We start from the raw sequence: 27,970 nt of genomic DNA, 5'->3' as shown, positions 1-27,970 counted from the left end.
CTAAAATCTTCACAGTTTTTTTTTTTTTTTTTTTAACACAACTCATTACCTATTTTAATCATAAGCATTGTGAACTAACAAAAAAATGATAATTTTTACTCTTGCTTCATTTTTAAATATTATTGTTTCATATTAACATATAATATGTTACAATTATTATTCCAAATTCATATTTGTTACTGTTTACCATGTCAAGAATGTAAAAGAGGTGACTATCCAGCTAACTATCGGAAAAGCTCCAAATATGAGAAAATCCAGTCTACTCATTAGACTTGACTCAATTAATGTTAGCACCCATACACTCCGACTTAAAACACTCTGATTTTAATGTATCACGCAATAATAATTATCACTTTACAAACACACTTTAATCTCACACCATCACTACTAAAAACATTATTATCAAATGACTAAAAGTATTAATTAATCCTTTCCACCTCCCTCTCTCACTAATAATACTAATAAAACAAGTTTAAAATAGGATGCAGTAAAAATTCTTTCTTTATATAGATTTCATTCAAATTCAATTATTTGGTTGGTTGAAAAATAAAATATAAAGCATTAATTGTAAATTACAAATTAAATCCATATTTTTATAACAATATTAATATTTAAAATATTGTATTACATTATTTCAATAAATTATATATTTTAGAAAATTATATAGCAGCTTACAATAATATGACTGGAAACCTATACTACATAATATTAAAAAACTAAATTGAATCATACTATACAAATTAATCGAAGTTTTGTTATAAGTTTTGCATGTAATTATGTTAAAATGATATCAAAATAATTCTAACTAAAGCAGAATTATAGTGTGTTTATTATTTTAATAATATTTTTACTGATAAAACAGAATATTTATGTATACCTAACTTGTGATGTACTTTACCCAAAGTATCTACTCGTAATTGCGTGAGTATACCCCATGAGAAATCCGATAAATAATAGTAAAAACACTCTATGTAAGTAGTTAAAAATAAATTTCATCATTAAAACTATATATATCAAAAAACAATAAGTTATTTTGTAAAATTATGATAAAAAATAAAAGAAATACAACACTGATAAAAAAAAATACAAATAATAAGCAATTGAAAAATGCAGCGTATAACATTATTATGTGTAATTTTGTATTTGATGGAAACTAAGTGGTAAAATAAACTTAACAGTTGATCGATTGTTTTATAAAAAAATAAAATACGATAACTATTTTAAGAAAAGAAAAAATTGTTTATTAACAAAGATATAGCCAAATGTGTAAAGCCATTATGTGAATAATAATAATTGTTCAAAAGTTTTTTTGTGTTCAATTGTTTATTTATTTATTTTCTATTGAAAACTATACGTAAGTACGTATTAACCACATTACTCGCTTGATAATAATAGACTAATGATATTTTATGTTTAACACGCAGCATCAAAAAAATAATTTATGTGAATCACTTTATCACTGTAAATAATCTTCCTATTTTTATTTTCATTCATATTAAAATTTAGAATTAAATTAAAATACAATTAAATATAATAAAATGTATGTTTTTAAGGCTATGATAAATTTTTAGTCACAATAAATGATTCTGAAATGTTACCGATTGGCGTTTGAACGTGAGTCGTCGAAGATTTGATTTTCGATGATTGAAATTTAATGGATCGTTCTGGATTGTTAGATTGATCGTTGGTCTTATAACTATTTTTCACTTCTGATATAAATCTTCCATTATCTGATAGGAATCAAACAATCATATTTATAGTAGTGAATTAAATATAACACAGAATTTAAGTTGCATGGTTAATTAATATTATACTAACCTAAGCTTATATATTATGACTACTTGGGTTAAATGTAATATGATTTGATTTATATTATTAGACTGTAAATTATAATATGATTGTAATATATTTATTTTATCTATACGAATAAATATCAATTCTTTTTAAAATGATAAATATAGAAAATACGTAGTATAGTGTTATCACTTATCATTTCACTATCCCGTTATTAATAGGTAAATATTGAATGCAAAATAGCAAAAATTTAAAATAAAGTGTATTAAAATTTTAGCCTAAATACATCGCACTAAGAAGTTTAATCATTGAAATAATTAAATGTATTAGAAAGATAAATATCCATAATTTTTTTATTAAACATGACTCTGTTTACTACCTATATTGTATAAAATATTTATGATTGACTTAAAAATAAATTAAACAAATCTTATATAGGAAACCTCAAAAACTTTACATTTATCAAATGATTAAATTATTATTGAACTAATGCTAAACTAAAAAAAATTTAAGTAACTTAATAAATTCAATTATTGTATGTCATTATCAAAATATTTAATTTTTGTATTTTTTATCGTTTTCAACTATTATTAATGAACAATTGAAAAAATTTTGATTATTTAATAAGTTATGTCTCGTGTTTTATTTAAATTTGATAAAATTATGTCGTACTAGATTTATCCCCTACTCGTACAGATACAGTTATACTTGAACATAACTTATCGTATACATAATAATTTGTGATAAGTTCAAAGCCCAGATTTTAAATTTTATAAAAACTATAAAAAAAAATGCTTTCAAAAAATAATCAAATATACTTTTTTAACGAAATAATTCTCTTAAAAATTATCATGTTTATTGGCACCCAAGCAATGGAAAAATAATGGTATAACTTTGGGTGTTTCTAACACTTTATCTTAACTAAAATTAATATTTTTGACAGCCTGGTTTTTTACTTTACCTCTTTTTTGTTTTAATTACATAGGTAATATAAATATTTTGAATTTTTGAAGCTTAAAATCTTAAAATCAGTTATAGATTGGTTAAATGTTAAATTAAAAAATATAGAAAAGTGATGACACCGCTTTGCTATACATTAGGCATCGAATGGGTCATTGTAATTCGTGTGTCAAATTCGAATTCAGTAACAAATAATTGTATATGAAAAATGATTGTAAGTGTCGGCTTATATCATTAAAATATTACATGAAATGTTGTTGGATATTAGTTATCTATTTAAATCATTGATTTTGCTATTTAATTAATTTAATTTTTGACAAAAACATTGCATTTATTATATTATTGACATTTAATTGTTGAAATAATATATATTTATACCATGTTAAAGTTTTATTTATTTTTAAGTTAATATCATCTAACCATAAATAATATAGGATATATCATAAAATTAGTTTATATATTTTGAAAATTTCATTACGTAAAGTAAAATTTATTTTTTAAGTAAAATATTTAAATTCCCATGAATTATAAAAATTATATAATATTATATGCAAATTTTAACAAAATAATTAGCGTCGTTATTTATGATTAAGCAAGGCTTGCAAACTTTATAATAACGTTATATTTGACAAAAAATGATTAAAATTTGTAAACGTAATTATAATGGAAAACGATAAACATAAATAATTAAATAACATAAACCAAAACAATGTAACGATTAACAAAATATATGATATATCATCAAACAAAACATAACGGAAAATGTTGTAAATAGTATATCATTAAAAGGAATAATGAATTTCCAATTATTTAATAGTTATAAATTATGAAATATATTAAAAATTCTAATTCTGGATAACGATAAACGTAAAAGTTTATTAACGTTTAAATTCTAAATAACGATAAACTCAAAATTTGTATAACGTTATAATTTTAAAAACGTATACCAAAATATTTTTTTTTAAATGCAAGCCTTGGTTTAGCAATTTCATCAAATTTTAACTTAAAATGTCTATAAAAAATAATTATTTGTGTATATTTTTAAGATTTTATAATTTCAGTATGAAATAGGTACTAATGAGAAATATTGAATTAAATTTTCAAAACTTTTTTTTTATAAAAAAAGAAAATCCTTATGAATTTCTAACTAGAAAATAGTTTGCATTTTCTTGAAATTTAGTCGAATTCCGTCAAAATTTTAACTTTAATTGCATTAAAAAAAATAAATTATCGATTATTTTTTTTTTTTATTAACTTATTCAGATATAAGAACGATTTATATATGATCTTATACAGATGATATTGCAGTCATGTTAAAATTATTATTGTTATTTAAAATTATGTTTTTCTTAAACGAATTTATCCAAATAAATTAATTATTATAATTTCGTTTAAAATTTATTTAAATTTTTATGTTTTTAAACTATCTACTTCAAAAATTATTTTTGAAAATAATCAATATTATTATATTATTTAAGCTAGCCACAGTTGTATTTCTGTGCATACTAGTTTTATCTCATAATATACAAATTGCCTCCTATCCTTATCGTAAATAAAAAAAGGTTAATATATACACTAGTTGCTTCTGATTACCAGGTATTTTATAACCATTAAAAAAATTCAAGAATAGTTTACAGTTACATATATTTTAATATAATTTAAATATATATAATATTACGTAATAATGATAAACATTAATCTCATAGATATATAGATATTTTTTTTGTTTCATCATAATAAATTTCGTTGTTTTATTTTATGTTTGGGAAGAACTTCATATTATACTATTATCTTTTTTAGTAAAATTTACGATACGCCAAGAGAAAATTTATGTACAATTTATAGACTTTTTTTTTTTTACTTCAGGAGGCGACTATTATGTGTTTTAGTATTAATATGCAGATTTCGAAATAAATTTGTTTGATAAAAATATAATTGTTATTCGTTTATATATTACAATACAATATTGTATCATAATATAGGTACTATACTATTCAATTATTGGTACGAAAAACTATCAAAATGATAAATTTATTTTATATATTATATGGTTAAAAAATTAAGTATATAAGAAAGTATACATCAATACATTTTATAAAAATTTTAACGACACATGTTTACCTGTATATTCGTGGTCAGCGCTATTAGCAAAAACATAGTCACTACTAGCTCTTTGTAATGCTATAACCAATCTTTCAGGATTAGGCGTTTGAGTGTTATTACCAGTTTGTGGGTTCCATACAAAAATATAATAAGCCGACAACATGGTCGCCACAGTAGACACCGACACTAGATATGCAATTACGGTCAAAATCCGAATAATTTTTATCTATAGGAAAATAAAAAATAGGTAAAATTATAATTACTAAAAAAAAAATAATCAGATAATTTATTTATTATATTTTATAAACTTTTTATGGTAATTTTTATTTTAATAAGGTATTAAACCTGTAGTTTTTATATTAGCAGTAAATTCTCAATATTTATAAAATATAATACATTTTAATTTAACACTGTCTACAAAATTGACAAAATTTTAATGTTTTTTATTATTTACATTACATTTTTGGAACGCGCTTAAAACTGAATACAACTTCAATGTTAAAATTTATAAAGAATAAGAAATATGTATAAATTTATTGAATTTTTTACTTCATCACTTCGTTTAGAGTAAAACTAAGAAAAAAAAACTAAAAACATTTAGAACTATAAGTCTTTCGTTTCAATTTTATTATTTTATTTTTTAATTGATTATTAATAATATTATTACGTATAATAACTATATACTTACTTTTCTTTCTTTTTTCTGAGCTAATATTCTTTGTTTTGTCACTTCTTCCTGCATCACTACATCTCCGTCACATTGATCACTATTCATTATTACTGTATTGAGTTAATTCACTATAAATATCTCTAAAACAAATTTAATTTAATTAAACATATACACATATATTTATATATATATATATATAAAAGTGTGCAATTATTTACAGAACAACAAATAGATATTGAAAAACTGAGAAACAAAGCATATAGTATAACAAAAATTATTGATACACAATTGAGAATAAACTTCGTTAACTTTTGTTAAGTCTCGGCTATCGAATAAGGTTTTTAAAGAAAAAAAGGAGGAATAGCTATTGCCCGTATATTATAGGATTTAAAGCGCATGACCCTTATATAATAATTGAAGCCATTATTAGTAAGCTAGTTAATTCAATCATAGCGGATTGTCTACTTACACCATACGAATACCTTAGTCACGATACTACCAGCACTAATTTTATACTAAATTATAACCATCTATAGAATAAAAATAAAACAACAGGAACAGTATATTATATAATATATTAATCAATAAAAATGTTAACATTTATCAAATTATGAAAATGTACCAGCTTTATAGAATAAAATAAAATATTCAAAATAGAGAATAAACTCTTATGTGGTATGCATCTTAATACGTTTTAACAATACTACTTCTACTTATCAGCTTGAAATTAAACATTCGTGTATATTATTTAGTGTTAATAAATAATAATCTAAAAAAAAAAATTATAAATCTATGAAAATAGTAAATTTTCTTTAATAATTAGGTATAACATGAGATATAAATTTCTTAAGTTAGTGCAAAAATAAATAATTGTGAAAATTAAACACAAGCTTAAAATTTTGTCTTAAATAGGTACATAAATTATTAATATCACATATTTTAATTTGAATTAATTTATATTATTGTATAATGATTTTTAATAAATGGTTTTAAAATCTACTGTATTTCCCCTCCGTAGGTTTATTTTACTTCATTTAAGAGTATAAAAATCAATAAGACAGGTAATCGTATGGTTTTATTAATTTATAAATAAAATTCTATTGAAATATTTTACAAAAATAAAGTGAAATATATACTAATTCATTAATATTATAGTATAATCTATTAATTTCTTGTAAAAATAGGGTACTATTAAATAATATTTTTATAGTACTTTTTTTTTTTTTTGTATTTTTAACACTTAAAGGGTAATTTTGGAGTAGGGCCGGATTGGCGTGATGATTTATTGAATAAAATTCGGTGAGTCACTCAAAATATAGAATGGTTATGAGTTTTAAGTTGTAATATTATTTTTTTATAATAGTGATAAATTGGTACAAATATTGGTAGAAAATAATAATTGAATCGAATTACTTAACCGTATAGTAGCAGTAGCTATAATTTATTTGTAATCAAATGTTAGAAATTCTAAGACTCGGCAGGCTAATCTGGCGATGTGTGAGTGTAGGTATTTCTAAATATTAATACAATTATTACAAAATAACAATTATAGTAATTGGTAACTTAAACAAGTATTTATTTTGTTATCTAGTATTAAAATTAACCAAAATCAGTGAGTCATAAAATCATATTCATTTTGATTCATTTTCAAATACTTAAATTTAAAATACAAACAAACTATATAAAACTTTCGAAAAATGTTATGCATTTTGATACAGAATGCAATATAGGCGCAATACTTATTTTTGTTTAAGTTAAATCCAAAAATTGATATTTTTATAAATGAAAAGTGTTAAATTAAATTATATTTACAAGATTAATAATCAACATTTAAATTTTTCTTTACTTTATACATACAGTTTTAATATTTTTTGTGCAGATAATTAATGTATTTAAAATATATCTTATACAACGTATTCTATTTAATTTTAATAAAATAAAATGTAAATATTTGTAAATTAATAATTAAAATGTCTCATCTGGAATTGTATAATATAAGTCGTTTAACTTTTATTTTGTAAATTTTTGTTACACTAAAATCGTGTTTAATAGTTTATGCTATGGATTTACTATAGCTAATGAAATATATAAAAAACGATTATACAAAAATTAATGATATATTTTATTTTTTATTTTATTTTCATATTTTCTGTAGTACTGTTTTACCTTCGTTTTAAGTAATGTCTTATTTTGGAGAACATTTAGCTATTCGTTTTATGCTGTATAAGCTTATAAATAGTAATAATACTCGTGAAAAATCAATTAATTAATTTTGAACAAAATTATTTTGCAATAAACACTTAGCTTTAAAAATTAAATTTTGTATAATATTACACAGGTAGTAGGTATAAAAAAAAACACTCACACAACAAGACATAAATATATCGTATGGTATATTAATACGCGTTTAATGATACTGATAAAATGTATATGAATTACAAACTTGTAATTCATAAATTATAAATTATAAAATACAATCAATTATATCATTTTAAGATGTAATGAACATATTAATTTAGTAAAAAGTAATTAAGTTTTAGTTTTGAAATCATTTTATATATAATGGTATCAATGAATAATTTAATTATTAAAATTATTTATAGTATCTACAATTATATCAATCCCTTCACGCAATTGAGTTTCTGTAATTATTAATGGTGGTGAGAATCTCAATGCACTCGACCCAATAGGCTTAGATATCATTCCATTTGATTTCAGTTCATTATTTAATTTGTAGACATCTGATACTCCTTCTGAAAATGTACAATACAAATTAAAACAATTATACGTTTAACCTTAAAACAATAAATATGTTTATCTTTAGAATAACTGTAATAAATTATTATATTAACTTTTAGAGCTTAACATAAAACCCGTGTTTTGGTTGACAATTTAGAGTCCTTAACTATTTTTAGCTCAAATCTAATTACTATTAAAAATAGTAAACAATTATTGATGATATTTTTTTTCAAAAATAATTATTAAACCACACGTACATTGTAATGCACATTGATTGGGTAGTTAACTAGTTGCATTGTACACGTTATACATTTGAACATTAAATTATGCGTAATAGTTATATATATTTAACAACTACATGATATTTAAATTATATAAGCTCATAGTTCACAATATTATTAACTTATTATATGATAAACAAATATTTATAAAGATAAATATTTAAATAATAAATACAAATATTACATTAAACAAATTGATTTTTCATACCTATTATTATGTTTACTAAAATATGTATTTATGTTAGTAAGAACATACTTGTATTCAATACGATAGCATTCAGTAAGCCTCTTCCTCTGACTTTAATTGCTTTATCTTTGCTCAAACGTGCATTAAGTTCAGATCTAAAGATCTCACCCATCTTGAATGCGTTTTCAACCAAACCTTCGTTTATGATTACGTCTAGTGAAGCCAGAGCAACCTTACACGCTAACGCATTTCCACCATATGTCGATCCATGTGTACCAGGAGTAAGAACATCCATTACTTCACAATTACCCAATACCGCAGAAATCTAATGGGTGAATTTATTTTATTTTATACGTTATCGAAAATAGGTACAACTTTATATTTTTCAAGTCATACTCACTGGATAGACTCCGCCGGAAAGTGCTTTACCGAGGATCAACAGATCAGGTTTGACGTTTTCATAATCGACAGCTAACATTTTTCCGGTTCTACCCAATCCAGCTTGTACTTCATCATCAATCCAAAGAACATTATATTTTGTACAAAGCTCGCGAACTCCTTTCAAGTAGCCTAGACTAGGTACCACTGCTCCTGCTTCGCCTTGTAATGGTTCCACCATAAATGCGCATACGTTTGGATTTCTCAATGCTTGCTATAAAAAATTCAAAACAGGAGTTAAACTATAGGTCACTAGATAATAAAATCAAAACCATATAGTGCGTCTCATATTTTAATTAAAAAATTTAAAATTATATATTTTGGGAAATTATTGATAAAGAGTAAAATCAAGTGATAGATAAAAACAAATTAAATTCAAAAATTGAAATACTAAATACGAGCTTAACAATGAAATTAACTAAAAAATGTATGAATCAATTATTTTATTAGAAATAATTAACAGTAACTCTATGATTATGCTAATTATGTCTTAAAATTTAATATTTTCATAAATAGCGAATTAAAAATAAATAACCAAAGAAATATATACTTAAAATAAATAACTTTAAAGCTTTTAGTAAAATATATTTTTCCTAATTATACTTATAAAATAAGCCAATAAAAATAACAATGATAAATCGATTTTCTGTTAGTAAAATAAAAAAAAATCTTCAAATAGAAAAAAACGACGTGATTATTTATTAGTTTAATAATAAACTTTGTTTCATATTCACCTCTAGTTTTCCTAAATCATCATAAGGCACTATTTGATAACCAGGAACATGAGGTCCAAATTCATCGAAGGAATTTGGATCTGTAGATGAGGAAATAGCGGCGATTGTTCTCCCCCAAAAGTTTCCATGGGCAAATACAACTTGCGCTTGATTTTGTGGAATTTTTTTCACCCTATATCCCCATTTTCTAGCTATCTTGACACTAGACTCTCCTCCCTCAACACCTTAAATAAATATGGAGGAAGTCAGTTGAATAACAAACAATTAATATTTGTTAAATTATTCCAGTTGAAAAATGTTTAATTAAAAATTAATATTTACATAAAATATAATGCATTTAAAAATGTTCAAAATAAATGTATTTTACCAGTATTCATGTTCAAAACTTTTTCATAGCCAAATTGTTTAGTCAAGAACTCATTAAGTTCATACAACGAGTCGTGAAATATAGCTCTTGACGTGTGATGAAGCTTGTTTAATTGATCTGTCATGGCCTTAATAATTTTTGGATGACAGTGACCCTGATTGAGGGTGGCAAATCCTCCCACAAAGTCATAATATTTTTTTCCTTCAACGTCCCACATAAAAATACCTAAAATTTAATAATTATAATTTTTTTATAATAACGATTAAATACACTTAAAATATCAATAAAAAATGTTATTTTGAAATTTTAATCTCGATTGAAATTGGTTTATAATACGATTAAATAATACCTTCTCCTCTGGTGATAACCACGGGGCTAGGATCATAATTGTTTGCAGAAACTTTTTTCTCTCGTTGAATCACTTCAGCAGATGATTTAGCAGTAGTTGAACTTAACCGTGTGACACTGACATTATTGAAAAGTCTTGTGTACTTAAGTAACTGGGAACTACGATTTTGTAGGCCTGACATTCTGTTTTGATATCAAAGATCATATCTGAAAATAATAATGGAACAAGTTAAAATATAATATCTACCTATAGGCTATAGTTTTGTTACAATAAATTAGCAAATTAAATAAAAATGTATGTCATAAGTTAGTATAGATTATAAAAAATAGTATAAAAACTTAGACTAAAAAATATACATAATATTTCTAATTTTAAATATAAAATAATAAAACACTTTTGATAAAATTAACAGAGTGAATGATTAAAATAAAAATATGTAAAATTATTAATAATATTATCAATACGCTGAAATAATACATTGTTAAATTATAATAAAAAAAATTTGTCTGAAAAACTTGACTAAATAGAAGTGAATAATTATTTATGCATTTAGATTTCCATATATTATGATTAAAACAATAAATAAAGTTTAAAAAAATATAAATGATTTTTTTTCCAATGACAAAAGCAATATATATATAACAAAAATTTACAATTCTAAGTCAGGACCAAAATGAATACTGTGCGCAGACGAAGTCATCCAGTAGAGTATTAAAATAAAAACTATAACTCCACTCTATTCTTAAATAATCTTAGAATAGTAAAAGAACATTTAACCATTCCAATTTAGTGATACGACAAATTAATACAAGTCTTATTATTGACCTTTTCATTGATACGAGTTCGATGTTTATAGTCTGGAAATTCACAGTAGGGGAACATAATGATTCTCGAACATCGAGCAAAGACAAAATTAAATTTGTAATTCATTTTTAAAGTAGATACATGTTATTATGATTATCACAAAATAATTGTAGATGCGATAATTATTTTACGGATTAACGTATTAATATTAACAACACTACGTGACTATATTTTTTATACACTTTACATCGAGCACATGACGTGCACATAAAAAAAAAATTAATTTGTTCTCGATTTCTTATTTCTATAAAGTAGCTAATTTAAAAGGTCAATGATAACATTAATATTGTTGTTTGTTGGATGAAATTAAAATGATTAGGTAACAGCTGCTAGGCATATGTAATATTAAGATAAAAGCACAAAATATTTTAAATATACCATGTCAGTATGAAAGAAATTATTTATTTAAGTAGTCATTAATCATTATTAATGCATGACTGAATGACTATAGTAAATGTATGAACATTTTTATATACATTAATTGATAAGTAAAATTATTGTCAAATTATATATATATAATAAACATAAATTTTCAATCTAAATCATTTTTTTTTTTTTTTAACATTTCTTTTGAAAGCTTTATTTTTATATTATTCAAGTAATAATTTATACATCACTACTTAAGTTGTTTTTATATAATAATTTCTAATTTAATATATCTTTGAATATCAACAATAATATTAAATGTTATTTGTCACGCAACTCCAGTTTTCGACAAGACCTGGTATATTATATTTTTGTTATAATTCATACAAGCGTTCAAACTTGCATACATCGTAAATAACTAATAAAAAAATAAAACAATTGACTAACTAATAGATAGTAATATATATAAATTATAAAATGTCCTTACAATTTAGAAATATATGACGCTAAAAGACTATTCGCGTTCAAGATTTTTCGTTTATAATTATTTATTATTGAGTTAAAATATAACTAATAAATTACAATTTGAAAATTACTAAAGAGGATGTTACACCCAAATGTGTATTTCTATCTAACATTCACGAATACGAGTATAGTAAAGTTACGTACCAGAGTCTTAATAAAATGTATATATACTACTACAAATTTGCTTATAGATAAAATATAAATTATGCTCCAGCAAAGAGCATTATTTTTTATATAGGTATTTATTTCAAAACAAATTATATGAAATAAAAAAAAAAAAAAAATGAACTATTTAAATACATATGACTCGTTTTAAAATAAAAAAAACTCATCACTCACGCATTGTTTATATTGTTCTCTATAAATTCGATAACGAGTAAATTTTATTTAATTTTTATTATAAATAAACTGTGATAAGAATTCAGTATCTACATAAATTTTCAATATTACCTATATGTGTATAATATTGAAACACACGCGAATTTAGCGTTTTCTTGATGAAAAACACTCGAAACTTATACTAGGTACAGAATACAGAATAGCGAGCAGGTGTTAAATTAGTCTATAATAATTTAAATTATAATATAATTCAATCATAGGAGGTTAAGTGTTATTTATAATAAGGTAATTTTATTTTTTATTTTTTAATTAAAAAATACTAAAATTTAAGTTTTGAGCAAATAACTTTGTTACCGCTGTTGGAATAGAAAAGTTAATTATTAATAAACCTATATGTAACTTATGTGAAGTGTATATTTATTTTTCGTAAGTAATTACATTAAATATATATATATACATATATATTATCATAATAAATTTATATTTATCATATTAGGTCATGATAGTATTATTTAATTGTAAATAAAAATTGATGATATTTTATAGTAATTATGTTTTGTTATCAAATAGTAAAATTGCGTTAAACATATAAATGGTATAACGTCGATAAGTATAGCATTAAATACATTTTTATTTTACTATGTAAATAAAGTTAGCCATGTTATGTATATATTAAAAATTGGATACCAATAAACTAATTTTCTCATTTAAAAAATAATCAATTTATTATTTAAATAACTAACACCCATACTAAAGAAACTGCAAATATATTTTATAATATAAATTTATAATTATATTAACAAATTCACTTATTTCTTGTTTGAATATCGAATTTATGTTGTAATTTCTAATATATATTGTATACTTCGTATTCTCGTATTATCTAGCATATAATATATTTAAAAGATTATAGTACACTAATGTCCAAAATTTAACGATTGACTTTGTTATAAATTATTTTAAATAAAATAGTAGTTTAATTGTATATATAACGTTACTAAATTTTATATTATTTTGATATTTTGGTGAATGAAGTCTAAAATAATAATTAAAATAAATTATAAAATTAAATCGTTATTTTTTGGTGAGAATTTCATATTCATTTGAATTATACAGGTATTATATAATACCTGACTTCCTATACCTAAGTGTTTAGTATCAATAGAATACTTCCAATATTATATAAAAATTAATTAAAAGATGACTAAAAAATTTAATTTAGATAATCTAAATTTAGAAAATTTAGAAAATGACATATGAACTTTATCACAGACAGAGTAGACCTATATTATAATTAAATTAATTTTAAATCATTAAAAGGACACCATAGCCACATATGTTATCTTTAGCTGTCTTACATATAACATAGGAAATTTTTGTTCAATAGAATCAATTTTATGTTCTTAGCTTTAATATTAGAGTAAATTTACTCATTATCAAACTTAAAGGTAAGAATTTTATGTAGCCCATTGCATGGGCTTTTATTAATATTATAATTTTAAACTAAATTCGAGCTATGTAAAATATTTAAATTTTAAAATACTCATAACTTAGATTAAATTCCTTTATAAAAACCTTTAAGTTTGATAATGGGTAAATTTACTCTAATATTAAAGCTAAGAACATAAAATAGATTCTACTGAACAAAAATTTGCTATGTTGTATATACGTAAGACGGAGACACACATATGGGCACTCTTAAATAAATTGCACTTAATAATATATGCTTATCATATATTATAGGTAGTAAAACATATTTACACTCCAAGCAATTTATTTTTATTTTATTATATTATAAAATTTAAATATATCAAATAATTTAAACAATTAAAACATATTATATTGACCTAACTTAGAATAAATAATAAAGGCTGACATACCATCTAAGTTAAAATTACAACTACATCCATAGTATTTAAAAATAAGCTATGGCATTACTAAAAATAGAAAACATAAATTCTAAAATGTAATTAAGAAAAAAAACTAAAATTTTTTATAAGTTGTGATAAATATCAATTGCATTATTTAAAATAATAACAAAATAATTAACCAAACATTTTATACTTACATAAAGATTAGTAAAACTTGAATATATTATACCCACACGATACGAATATCGTAAATAGTAGGAAAACTTGTAATAAACATTAAATAGTGATTACGAGGATTTTATACTAATTTAAAAACGTGTATTCCAAACAACAACTGATCCGTTTAATAAGGTTTATCTTATCTCATTATTATTTCTTTATTTTCGATAAAAACACACCATTTTTGACACGTGCATTAAGTATGTTATGTCCAACATGTACTTATAGAAAATCATGTTCAACAACATATTCGTAACTATATAATATAGCTACAAACTAAATAATAACTCTAATCATAATACCCATTGAAAACAAACACATTTTACTTGACATTAAATTTTTATTGTTTAAAACTATATAATATCAGAAACTTTAATACTATTAGATATTAATTAGTAATAGCTAAATATTAAGTTTATTTTTATTTTCAGTCTTAATCAACAATAATTCGCCATATTTTCACCCATACATACATATCATTATATAATTATATACCTTAATATAACTAATACAACCTTATTGAACATTTAGATTAATATTTTAGAGAAAATATTTATGATCCTTTAAATTACTTTTTTAGTTATGGTAATCAGCTTTAAGCGGAAAATTGAAATACAAAAATAATGTAAACTATGGCTCTTAATATGAAATAATCTAGTCTGAATATGACAGTCGTGTCACAAAAATAATACGTGAAATACTGATAGTTTTTAACTCTTTTATATTAATTTAAAGTGTTTTTAAATTAAATAAAAAATATATTACACTGCGTTAATTAAATTAAAGTGGCATTAAGTTAATTAAATAAACAAAGTATATTTGCTTTTATAAATACCATATTGGTGTACACTAAAATGTTCGATTATGATTTGAATAACAAATAAATATATGAAATGAAAACAAAAAGTAATAACCAAACTTCAATATACCTAAAAAAAAATCATTTAAAACGTTTATCAAAATAAAATTGATAAAAAAAAAACATTCTAATACTTGGAGTTTTTGAGTTTCACAGTAGATATTGCGTTAAGAAGATTTTAGTAGAACTTTGTAGATTTATAAATACATAATTTTCAGATAATTTAATTCCAGGTAAAGGAGTATTCTATTGTATGAGTGAAACAATGAAAAAAAGCAAAAACATTGTATTTTTTTTAACTGAGAAAGCTACTTACAAAATTATAATATAAACCAACAAAACCAACAATGACAAGGAAAATATTTTTTATATATTTTAATATTTTTTTTAAAGTTATAACCCAAATAAATATATAAGTGAAAATAAATAAATTATATTATACTACGTACTATAACATTTGCGTATTATATATATTATAAAATTTGTTAGTAATACCGTTGATAAGTGAGAAAAACAACAGAAAACGTGTACATAATATAAATATTATATAGGTAATTTGTATACCAGCTAAACAAATACAACTAGTTGATACATCAATTTATTCAACATTTATAACTCTACCATTAATCTCAAAACATAATTGAAACATTTATGAATTAAAAGAACATCGAGCACTCCAGATCATAAATTGGTGACACGATATTTTTTAATCTATTTATCGAAAAATAACTATTTATTTTAATTGGTATTTGTTGTAATACAAAAAATACTATTTAAAGTAATTTAATACTTTTTGATTATACGTATACTATTATTTAGTTACTACTCTTATTGAAATTTCCAAAACATTTAGATTAATTTTAAGCTAATAGTTAATAAATACCAAGAATTTCATCAAATCTATTGTTTTCAGACGTTGTTTATATTGAATTTATACCAAACGTAAAACTTTACATACAAGTTATATAATAATGTAACTAGTAATACTATAGCGAAACTTTCCAGGTGTTTAAAATTTAATATTTAGCGTTTATAAAATATTTTTAGAGTATTATACCCAATTTTTATTTTAATCGAAAATATATTAATTTGTTGATACTTTAATTGAAGATATACCCTAGTTTTATTTTAACCGAAAATATATTAATTGTTCGATACTTTAATAGAAGAATAATCATTTTTATAGGTAACTATGTTGTAGACATTTTTTTTTCAAAAATCCACAAAGCTTAAATAAAAATATAATAATTTTTTAATTGAAATTATTGTTTAGAAATATTACCAATTACAATAGAGCGGGACTGGATCCCCAATAATCCGGTGAACGTGGTAATTCGGATGGAATAAGTCCATTTGTTTGTAAATAGAAATAGTTTGTTCGAATTTGAAAGTATTTTTCAGAAAAAAATTACTGAATACCATATTTTGTTCTATTATTATACACATTTTATTCTGTAATTCATTATATTAAAGTTATTTATTATTTTTGTAACAATTGTAACTTAAAATACAATAAATATAAAGTTGATAGAGTTAAAATAAAAATCTTAGTCATTTGAGTAGATAATTTTAAAAACCCTCCGGTAATTCCGGCAAATCGATGCTCGGTTTGACTTCATCCGGAATTTCAAGACTCCACTGTAATTATTTTAACTTCAGTATATTTAAATATTTTTCAAAAATAAAATTCTGTAATTTTAAATAATTTATACAAAAGACACTTGTGATAATTTTACAAAATAAAAAAATAATAGTTTCTCTGCAAAAAAAAAAAAATGCATTTATCTTTTAAAATTTTATAGTTATTAAATATAGGTTAATATTATTAAAAAAACTATTATAATTAATCGTTAATAACTAATAAATTATTTTTAATTCGAAAATATTATAAACTAATAATCAAGTTAAATTATATAATCCATAGATAACATTTTATAATAAGCTCCGTATAATGTTAACCATCTCTTTTACTAAATAACTAAATATTATAATATATATACCCAATATTTTCTTGATAATTGATAAATTATTACAAGTATTAAAATAATAAACCCCGTATAATTTAATGATTATTATTATAATAATTACTTGTATAAATAAGTTGTAGATATCTATATCATATTTGATTAGAGCGAACATAGTGCAATTAAAAAGTAGATAAATCTGAAAAGTCTAATTATGCTTCTATGATAATTAAATATAAATAATGATTTACAATCACCTAATTATGTTTTTATAATCCGTTAGTTAGTAGTGGTTTTATCTATATGACATACATCTGTCCTCTGTCGAAGACACTAGAAATCGAAAATTTATATTAAGCAATGATAGTGTTTTATGTTAATCTACTAAAAAAATTCAAAATGGAGCTTTCATAAAACTATTACATATAAATATAAGTTCACTACTTACAAAAAAATTACAAAATACTTTTGTAATTTTTTGTGATATAAGCAAATAATATGAATTTAATCATTATATATATATATATATGAAAAAAAAATCACTCACATATTTTTAATATTTTTAAAATGCTATAAGCATTATTATAACTTATGAGATATCTTATATTAAAAGTTTTTTAAGCTTTTTTACAACCTAACAAACAAATTGTACCCTATCCATACATTGAAAATAAACTGAACAATCTCAAAACTTTAATATATTCATAAATTATGTAAAAAGAGTTATAATATTTTAATTATAAATATTTAATGAAAATATGAAGTTTTTACAGATATGAGTTTTTAAATTGCGACAAAAAAAAATAAAAATAATTTTATCAAAAATTGTGTAAAAGTTATTGTTTTGTTAAATTTTTCTCGATTATTTATAAATTAATGAGAACAGTTTATTCTCTCATCTCTACCAATGTGACAACTAGATCAAACTTTCAACTATCAATTATTACCCTCAAAGTTTAAAATTTAAGTATTTTATTACCCCTATAAAGAAATGTAAAACATATGACACATATTTGTAAATTAATACTTTCATCACTCAGTTTGTGATTTTAAACATATCAAATATTTTAAAAATATGATTTAATTAACTTTTTATAGAACATTAATTTAAATAACTTAAGTTACAAAGTAACTAAAAAACATATATAGTCACTATTAGTGACATAGAATTATAAAATTAAAATATCATGTATAGGTTTATTTATTACTTAAATTTAAACTAAAAGGAATATTAAGTATAGTATAACTATCAAGATATTATCCTTCAATAAAGAACCAATATCATTAAATAATAATATCACGAAATTATCTTATTCACTACTGAATTTTCGGTACGCGAGTTGTTTCTAAGATTGTAGATGTGCTATACCATTAATGGTGTTTTTACATTGTTGAAAAAAAAATGACATAGTCATGTTAGCCAGAGAAGATGGAGATAGCTTTAACAAAGGTTTTTATGTTTCCAAATACTTTCTTTCTCTTTGATGCAAAGTATCTTTTTCGACTACTCATCTTGACTGGTGGCATTGAAGAATGCCACATGCTGACTTCTTGACACGTGACAGTTTATAGTAGTATCGTCCCTTTTTGTCAATACTAAACACTTATTTTGGGTGATTGTCATCTGCCAGGTAGTAATCTCCACTTCTTTATTATATTTTAAGCTTATTAATAAATAATAAATAATACTATAATTCATTATCTAATGTACATTATTTCTTATAAATAAAAGATTTGTAGTTGTCAATTTTATTGGTCTACAGTAATAATTATGGGTTATGGTTACAGCGTTACATTAGCGTTATTATTATACATTGTACTCGAGTTTTAAACTGTTGTTTTAATTTTAAATATTCATACAGAGTTGCGATAACTTGTAAAATACAATTATGTTGTGTCTTAAATTTTATATTAGTACCAACTTACATCATAATATTATTGTATTATTTTGAACAAAATTATATGTAAATTTTAAATTTTGAGCAGAGTAATGAATGTATTTATTTTAAAATTATGTTTATTTGTATTTATTTTTTTTATAAAATGTTCTGTGGTTTATAAATAGGGGTGGGTAGTATTTTAATTAAACTTATTTAAAAATACCTTTTAAAAATATTTTGTACAGTGAGTATTTTCAAAATACAAAATAAAATTATCACTATTGAATTTTAGCCCAGTTGCGAGATAAAAACTTACTATAGCTTTGTTATACAATAAATAATAATAAATTTTAAGTATAAAATACAGTTTATATTATAGTCTATAAAGTAGCTTGTATTATGTTCAAATTTGAACCGAACCAGTTACAATAACATGGATCTCCAGCGCAGTTAAAGATCTATAATAATGACAAAAAAACGAAGATCAATTTATATTTTCCCAAACACCAACAAATTCAACAGCTATCATAATAAATACAAATCAATAAAAATTCGTCCAGTATTTAAATCATGAAATAAAAATATTACATATCTAGAAAACTACCTTAAATTTCGGTAGTTGCTTTTTAAATATACTATATATTCATCAGCTCCAGTAAATACATTATTTTTATTCTCAAGAATAATTCTATGTTCAAATTTTAGTGAGTATGAATAATTACGTACTTGAAAAACTTGTATTTTTAAAAGGTAACAATAATTCTGTAAATTGAAATTAATATTTTATTTAACTTTTTTATTTTTATATTTATTTCTAATTTCTAACTTATATAATATTTTTCAAACAGATATTACTATAAAATATTTAAGCAACTTGTATTTATGTGTGTGTGTATATATATATATATATATATATATACTGAATAAATGATTATTTTAATAAACAACACTCATTTAAAAAAAAAGCTATCAACGTTTTTGAATAAATTTTTTTTCATAATTTACAGTCAAATAAAACAACATTTTTTATTTTTTTTTTACTTTTTTAAAAAACGGCATACATTTTTCATTTCATAGATCTATGAATACGTCTTTTCAGAGTATTTCGATACATAAAATTAAAATTTAGACGAGCATTTTATAAGTTATTTGTACTTAAAATGTAGGTAAACAGACTACAATACCGACAATTTAGTGATATTTACGTCTCCACTCAACCCACCATAACTTTAAATACATACTTATAACTCAAATTACTTGTCTGAATGTCAACTTTTATGTCGGTATTAAAATAATCAAAAAGTATTCTGCTTCTGAATATTAAATTAAAAATATATATTATGATTCAAAAAAAAAAAAATAAATAAATTAAAAATAAATTAGTATAAATTATTAAACAATTTTTTACTTCGACTGAAAATTGTGTAAAAATAATATTTTCAAAATGATTAATAGATTTTGAAATAAGAAATATGGATAGATAAAATAATCACTTTGTATTTATATTTACAATATTTTTTCAGAATATATTTTAATGTAGGTATTCTTCATAATTTATACATACATTTTTTTTTAAATTTTCTAACAAACTTGAAATTAAAAATTATTTTATATTTTATATTTTCATTACCTACATTTTACTTATTTTCAGTTTGTATTTTATGAACACAATGTTACGCGTTTTTCTAGTCTCTGTTCACAATGAATGATTTATTTATAGTAATTGTATATATTTTACTGTTTAACGTGATGTCAATTTTTTTTTTAATATTTTAACTCCCTACTCAATTGAGGATATTTTAGTAATATGAATTACTCGGAAAGTAATTTAAAAAAAAATTATTTATTTGATTACCTTATTTAATTATAAAATAATTAAATTATCTAATTATCTCATCTAAATAAATTCAGCAGTTATCTGTGGTAATTTATCTAGATAAATATTATAAAAATTGATATATTTTAAAATACTGAAATAGGTAATAATTTACTAAGTACCTATGTAATTAAATTTTATTATTGATTAGATTATATTTTTAAATTTATAACCAATGGTATTGTTTTATATTCTCGTAATTAAAATATTATATTTAATATGAGTTAGGTATTGGATTATTTTTTTTATGCATGATGAATTTGTTAGTATTTGATACCTATCTTTATTAAATGTATAGATTTTAAATTTTTTGTAAAAACTCTTTATTTTTATAGTTACAAAAAAGTGTTTAGATATTTATTTTCTGTATAATATTATACTTATTTATGGGTAAGTTTAGTTAACATTTATTTTTTTAATTATTATTATTATTTTATTTTTAATTTTTTTTTTTTTTTTTAATATTAAATTTTCTCTTGTAATTTTCTATATAAATTGTATTTTATTTTGTTATTTGTATATTTGATTTTCTTGATTTTATTTTAAATTAGGTATCTTTGTTTTGATTTAAAATGGACTTTTTTTTTTATTTTATCTGTTATTATGCACTGTTAGTTCATATTTTTTAACGTTTCTTTTTAGTTCATCTAACATTTTGTTTCCTAATATTACTATAATGTTACTGCAAGTATACAGTCTTTTAAAAGTAAAAAATAGATTATAATTTTTTTTCGGTATTAATCAGTTTTATTAGTTTATACTCATGTAACAATTTTTCATATAGACATGAGATAGATTAGATTATCAACTTTGTTACTGGATATCAATAGCAAATTGAGAAAATCAACAAAATAGATTTTGTTTATTTATAACTTATAAATAAATTACAGTAAAAAACTGCGAATAATTCCATTAATAATATTTAAGAGTTTCTGATGTATACATTTTGAAAAAATATGAGATGATATTCGTACATATAATAATGATCTCTCATCAATCGATTTTCTTATTTTGTTGTAATTCATGACAAAACTACCATAAACTGTTTAAATTTTCAACAAACATTTATATTATCATTTCAACGCATAATATGATTTTAATAATATTAATTTAACTATTTTTGAACTATTTATTAAAATTTGATATTTATAATTCTTTTATTTATTTTTATATAAAAACAAAATTCTGCATAAATTTTAACTATAATCATATAATATTACATATATAATATACATATATGCATATGTATGATTATTTTTTTGTAATAATTTTAAGTTAATATTTTGACAAATTATTTTGTAGTTAAAATCTTAAAAGCTGTTTTATTTTTATATTCGACGCTAACAATTACTAAAAATTATTTATATCTATTTGATACAATGCACGAATCTATATGTTGAAGCTAATAATAATATTGTTATTTCTTGTTAATCGCACTCACAAACGGTAAAATTAACATCTTTATCATGGTCATCACTCATCAAAAAAAAATAATTAAATATAAAAATATTATACTAGATTATTTAAATAATTGATTATTATCATCAAATAAAGAATATCGAATATTGAGTAATAATATTTCGAACTATGAAGTCAATAAGTAGCAACGTTCGTAGCCGATGACAGTCTTAGTGTCGTATCGACACAATGTAAATAAAATTATATCGACTAAAATCACGATTATTGGTAGTGTAACACATTCGAAAATCACTTGATATAGTATGTCAGTACCATAATCATTTCTTATGCTATTTCCACTGAAATTACTTTTATACTATGAACTGTAAAAGTTTCATATACAAAATATGAAGGAGATTTTAAATCACTTACATACACGTCATGATTTATATATTTTTTTTAAATGCATTGTTGACTTGAGCGTTTGTGTGCTGGAGATTCGAAAGGCATTTTACCGAATACTCTCCGTTTGTTATATTCTGACAGTCGAAACGCCTGAAACTAATGATGTTATTTTTAGATTCCAATAAACAATAATAATATATAAAAATAATACTATTGACAATATGTAATAAATAATAATTTATAATCTTATTTCATTAGAATATGATCTGAACTTGAATTAAATTTTAATTTGATAATTTAAAAAATATACCTACAATACGATAAATTTAAAGACTCTTTTGTTGAATATATCAAAAATAGAATATTATGTGTACTTTTTAATAATATTTTTTCTTTTCTAAAATTATATAATTTTTTGACTTGTAGAAAAACGCAACTTACTTTTTTATTGCTCCTCGTATAACATTTTACAACTGAAATTGTACAGTTACACTGTTTATATGCACGTCACATCGGTGCAAAGATAACTCAATGAAGAAGTATACTCGTCTCATTCTGTACAGTAAAGTAGTTATCTAGTTTTTCATTTTTTTTTTTTTAAATCCTTCAAGTTGATTTCCTAGCTAAAAAACTAAATTTTATAAAAGTATATGATATTAAATTAATTAGCCATGTCCTAAATTAACAAATAGATACTTGACCTCACAGAAAAAGTTTACAAAAATTGTCGTGTGATGCACTAGATCGGATTATTTGAAATTTGAAATTGATGTTGTATATTGAACCACTAAGATGAAAAGACAAAATTGTATCTTATCAATACACAATTTACTTATACAAAGTTAAATTCAAATGAATTCTATGTCACGTGGTCATTAATTTTATTTTATTTCGGTGAAACTGATAAATTAGAATAAGGTAGAAAAAATTTTGGATTTTCATTCTCTGAAATGAATTGAGCTATTTATTTGAGATCCAGAATTTAACTTATCACGTGGCGTACAATCAATTATGGAAGTACTATTTAAAAAAAAATTATAAATAAATATTTTGAGTTTTTGACCAGCTAGAAAGAAAAGAGTGCAGAGATCAAGATGAATATAGAATATTAAACCTCTTACATTTAAAGTTGATTATTCGTATATGCGTATATTATTTTGTAATTGAATATTCAGATGATATTTCGAACGAATTAAGACATAAGCAATAATTCTAAAACTTGTATCATTACTAAATTTTTTTTTGTATTCCAACACATCGCGTTCATCAAATAAACGTATTAACAAACTGAGTAACTTATATTTTATAATCTTAACTGTTATTTCAATACATATAAAAATGAAAAAATTACGTTTTCGTATTTTTATATTTTTTAATAAGCCAAATAACTTATAGGTATTTCTGTATAACATATTACGTTACTTAGAGAGAGACAAACAATATACTATATATATCGTCTGATATGACTAAAGACCAAAGCGAATACTAAGCAGAACTATTGAAATTTAGAGAAAAATTTAATTTTAATTGATAACTATACATTTTATTTTATAATATAAACATTAAGTGACGTTATATTTATTCAACAAATATAATTTGTACTTAAAAGCCATACATGAGCCGTATGCCATATTGAATTGTTTATGTTATTAAAGTACGTAGTTAAATATTATTTTAGTATTATGTTTTAATGATATAGACATAATATGAAATATTTGTTTAAAATTTTTTCTTAATAAACTATTAATACCATACATCACAGTGTCGTATTAAATCAAATATAATATTTTAATATGCATAAAAACGTCAAACGGGATTAGAGTTAACTTTCACAAATACAAAACATTTTAAAAATCAGTAAATTTCTTAGTAAAAAAGAAAAAACTCATTCAAAAGAGATTGATGAGAATATAATTATTGCTTTAAATATATATATATATTTATTTGTATAGTTTTACTTATATTAAAATAAGTGAATTGTTAAAAAACAATTCTATATTAGTTTAATAATTAATTTAATACAATTTCGACAGAGACAATCGTTTAATTTTCCTATTAACTCACAAAACAGTGAAAAGATACGTTTATACATTCCAAAATTGTACCCTTATTTGTAATATGTATGTGATAGTTAAGTATATCTAATAGCTTAAATACTTTTTTAAAAATCAATAATTGAAGGAAAAAACAAATTTATCATATAGAATTTAATGTTGATATAATCTGTATTCTAAAAAAAATCAGTTTATTTCACCAGGGTTGACTTAATAAATTATGGTTAATTGTATTTTATAAATTACTTAAAGCCATAAAAGTTACTTATTTTTAATACATAAAATAAGTATTATAAATATATTAGTGTAGTTGCGTCACCGTGAATAATATGGCATCTTTATAAAGTAGATTTTAAAGTACTAAAACATTTATCAATAAATGTGTAATAAAATTAAACATTTTTTGTAAAGTTTAAAAATAAGAGCAATATTATATAGTTTTCAATTTTTGGCTGTAAGCGATTTTAAAATAAAAATCTATATTAATAATATTTAGTTGATTTTTAAAATAATTTTACCTATTTTAGAATGGTATAATAAAAGTATCAAATTATTAAAATATTATTGGGATACTGGTCAAAATTTATTTAACAGTACTTTTACATAAATGTATTAAAAATATGCTACAATTTTTTTTTTTTTTACTATAATTATTTATTTTTAATTAACTTTAGCTAATTTCAATTGAAATAAATATTCAGAAAAACTAATATATAACATAACTATATTTAGGTATACTTTATTAAAATAGCAAAAAAATATCTCTGTATTATAAGTTCATAATTTAAATCAATTACGTGTTTTGGTATTAACTCTTATGATGAGATATTTTAATAATAAATGCATAGTTGTTGTATATTTATTTAGAGATAAAAATTACACATACATAAGTTTAATATTTAAGTTATTATTAAGGGCGAAATAAAAGTTCCAAAAGTTCAGTACATCGTCAACTTTTAAAATCAAAATATTTTTAGGTAGTTGTATACAAAACTCATAAAATAAACTTAACAATATAGATAGCAATAGTTATATAACGAAATTTCTAGGTAACAAAGTCTCGTGGGGAATATAAATAAAATCGTAATATAGAGAAATTTGTTAAATAGAATTACATATTTTTAATACTTACATAATTACGTATTTTATATTCTATAGAGTATTAAAAATATACACCAAAAATCATATTATTATTTTTTAATCTTAATTCAAAATAACTTATCAGTGAGTTTCATTTGCTTATTGATTTTATAAATTGTACTTTTTATTGCAAAATATTTCAATTTCATTAGAATTTTTGTTAACTTCTTCATAGACATATACTTCATTTCGTTTTTTTATTGCAAACAAAGAAAGATTCTAGCCTTTACTTCATTATGTGTTAACGATTTTTCAATTTGGTTGAAAGGGAACTTGTCGGAAAATTATATTTTTCAGAAATATCTTTTTTTAACATCTTTATCGACTTCATTTAAAATTTAAAATTTATCAAGAATTGATAAATACTTACGTTTCAATATTTTTTTGGTATGTATAGAAAAAAAAAACAAAATAATCTGAATGTACGAATTTACGAATAGTTAATTTGTTATATCGTACACAAAATATTGTAAAGTGGAAGTTCGTTGTATAAAAGTTTCACTTTATTAAAATTATAGAAAATTAAGATAATAATGAGTTATTGAAATCATTTTAAAGTAAGTGAACTATTTAATTTGTATGCACACAATATCATGTTATATTTTGGAAAATCTAGTTTCATTTAGAATTATTTTTGAATAAATTTATAGCTAGTTAAATGTACAAGCTTATTTTTACAATATAATAATAATACACTTCATATATACCGCATTTAGATACGTGAAGAAACAAACCTTCAAATTTATGAATTTCTTCTAAGAAGCTCATTAAATGTAATATGGCGTAATATATATGCAACATATTGATAAGTTCTTATTTAGTTGATCAAAATATTATTATAGTTTTAAAATATTAAATGTGCTTTGCTTTTAGTACTTAATATTATAACTTTTCATTTACATTTTCCTTTAAATAAATATTCTTTACTTGGGTTAAATTAAATATTTTTAAACATTTAAAAGCAAGTAATAAATGGCTAATTATTTACTACATATAAAAAAATCACAGTCAATACAAATAATTGAAATGCCCACTGATTTATTGATTTTTAATCTAAATAATAAAATTCAAGTAAATCTAACATTTTCATTAAAATTATACTCGAGTTTAATCAGTTCAAGGCTTGTATTTAAAAAAAAAAAAATTGTTTTACGTTATTTACAATTAAAACATTATACAAATTTTGAGTTTATCGTTATTCAGAATTAAAATTTTTAATATATTTTATAAATTATAACTATTAAATAATTGGAAATTAATTATTTCATTTAATGATTTACTATATTAAACGTTTTGCTTTATGATATATCATATATTTTTTTAATCGTTATGTTTTGTTTTGTGTTATTTAACTATTTATATTTATCTTTTTCCGTTATAATTACGTTACAAATCTCAATCGTTTTATTGTACAAAATATAATGTTATAATCATAATGTTATTATAACGTTTTCATTCAAATATTTATTTGTTAATTTTTGTATTAGTAAAAATTTACAACATTTGATTTTAAAAATATCAATTTTATTAAATATTTCAAAATAAATCATATTTTATTATCATTTTCAATTTTACCAATTAACTTTTA

At 21.5% G+C, this 27,970-nt stretch overlaps 2 protein-coding genes across 4 annotated transcripts; both read right to left on the bottom strand.

Moving 5' to 3' along the window:
* Window positions 1–1,541: 1,541 nt before the first annotated feature.
* Window positions 1,542–6,074, bottom strand: LOC112596817. 2 transcript variants are annotated; one of them, XM_025342625.1, is made up of 4 exons: window positions 5,746–6,074; window positions 5,546–5,665; window positions 4,876–5,083; window positions 1,542–1,730 (listed from the first exon to the last, which is right to left on the bottom strand). In XM_025342625.1, exons 2-4 carry the CDS (start codon window positions 5,630–5,632, stop codon window positions 1,555–1,557), a joined length of 471 nt encoding a protein of 156 aa, XP_025198410.1. In that variant the 5' UTR covers window positions 5,633–5,665; window positions 5,746–6,074; the 3' UTR covers window positions 1,542–1,554. The 2 variants fall into 2 exon arrangements, with proteins under 2 accessions (XP_025198410.1, XP_025198409.1); XM_025342624.1 differs by lacking the exon at window positions 5,746–6,074 and having other exon boundaries at window positions 5,546–5,716.
* Window positions 6,075–8,067: 1,993 nt separating this feature from the next.
* Window positions 8,068–14,891, bottom strand: LOC112596776 (ornithine aminotransferase, mitochondrial). 2 transcript variants are annotated; one of them, XM_025342558.1, is made up of 7 exons: window positions 14,785–14,891; window positions 10,623–10,828; window positions 10,274–10,498; window positions 9,907–10,130; window positions 9,135–9,386; window positions 8,804–9,059; window positions 8,068–8,280 (listed from the first exon to the last, which is right to left on the bottom strand). In XM_025342558.1, the coding sequence occupies exons 2-7, from the start codon at window positions 10,801–10,803 to the stop codon at window positions 8,108–8,110; spliced, it is 1,311 nt and encodes a 436-aa protein (XP_025198343.1). In that variant the 5' UTR covers window positions 10,804–10,828; window positions 14,785–14,891; the 3' UTR covers window positions 8,068–8,107. The 2 variants fall into 2 exon arrangements, with proteins under 2 accessions (XP_025198343.1, XP_025198344.1); XM_025342559.1 differs by lacking the exon at window positions 14,785–14,891 and adding an exon at window positions 11,276–11,379.
* Between the last annotated feature and the right edge of the window lie 13,079 nt (window positions 14,892–27,970).

This window comes from Melanaphis sacchari, unplaced genomic scaffold (assembly GCF_002803265.2).
Source record: "Melanaphis sacchari strain LSU unplaced genomic scaffold, SCAv2.0 Contig34_pilon_pilon, whole genome shotgun sequence".
In the NCBI taxonomy this organism is placed as follows: domain Eukaryota; kingdom Metazoa; phylum Arthropoda; class Insecta; order Hemiptera; family Aphididae; genus Melanaphis; species Melanaphis sacchari.
Note: the sequence above shows the minus strand (reverse complement) of the source record. Positions and strands in the feature narration are given on the sequence as shown.

Bases quoted from the DNA above. Each gene is read 5' to 3' on its own strand.
- LOC112596817 (XM_025342625.1), bottom strand. From the start codon at position 5,632: ATGAATAGTGATCAATGTGACGGAGATGTAGTGATGCAGGAAGAAGTG. The intron at 5,084-5,545 runs GTAAGTATATAG...ATTTTCCTATAG, and splicing joins CTCAGAAAAAAGAAAGAAAA to ATAAAAATTATTCGGATTTT. The intron at 1,731-4,875 runs GTAAACATGTGT...GATTCCTATCAG, and splicing joins CGCTGACCACGAATATACAG to ATAATGGAAGATTTATATCA.
- LOC112596776 (XM_025342558.1), bottom strand. From the start codon at position 10,803: ATGTCAGGCCTACAAAATCGTAGTTCCCAGTTACTTAAGTACACAAGA. The intron at 10,499-10,622 runs GTATTATTTAAT...ATTAAATTTTAG, and splicing joins GGTTATCACCAGAGGAGAAG to GTATTTTTATGTGGGACGTT. The intron at 9,060-9,134 runs GTGAGTATGACT...TTCACCCATTAG, and splicing joins TTTCCGGCGGAGTCTATCCA to ATTTCTGCGGTATTGGGTAA.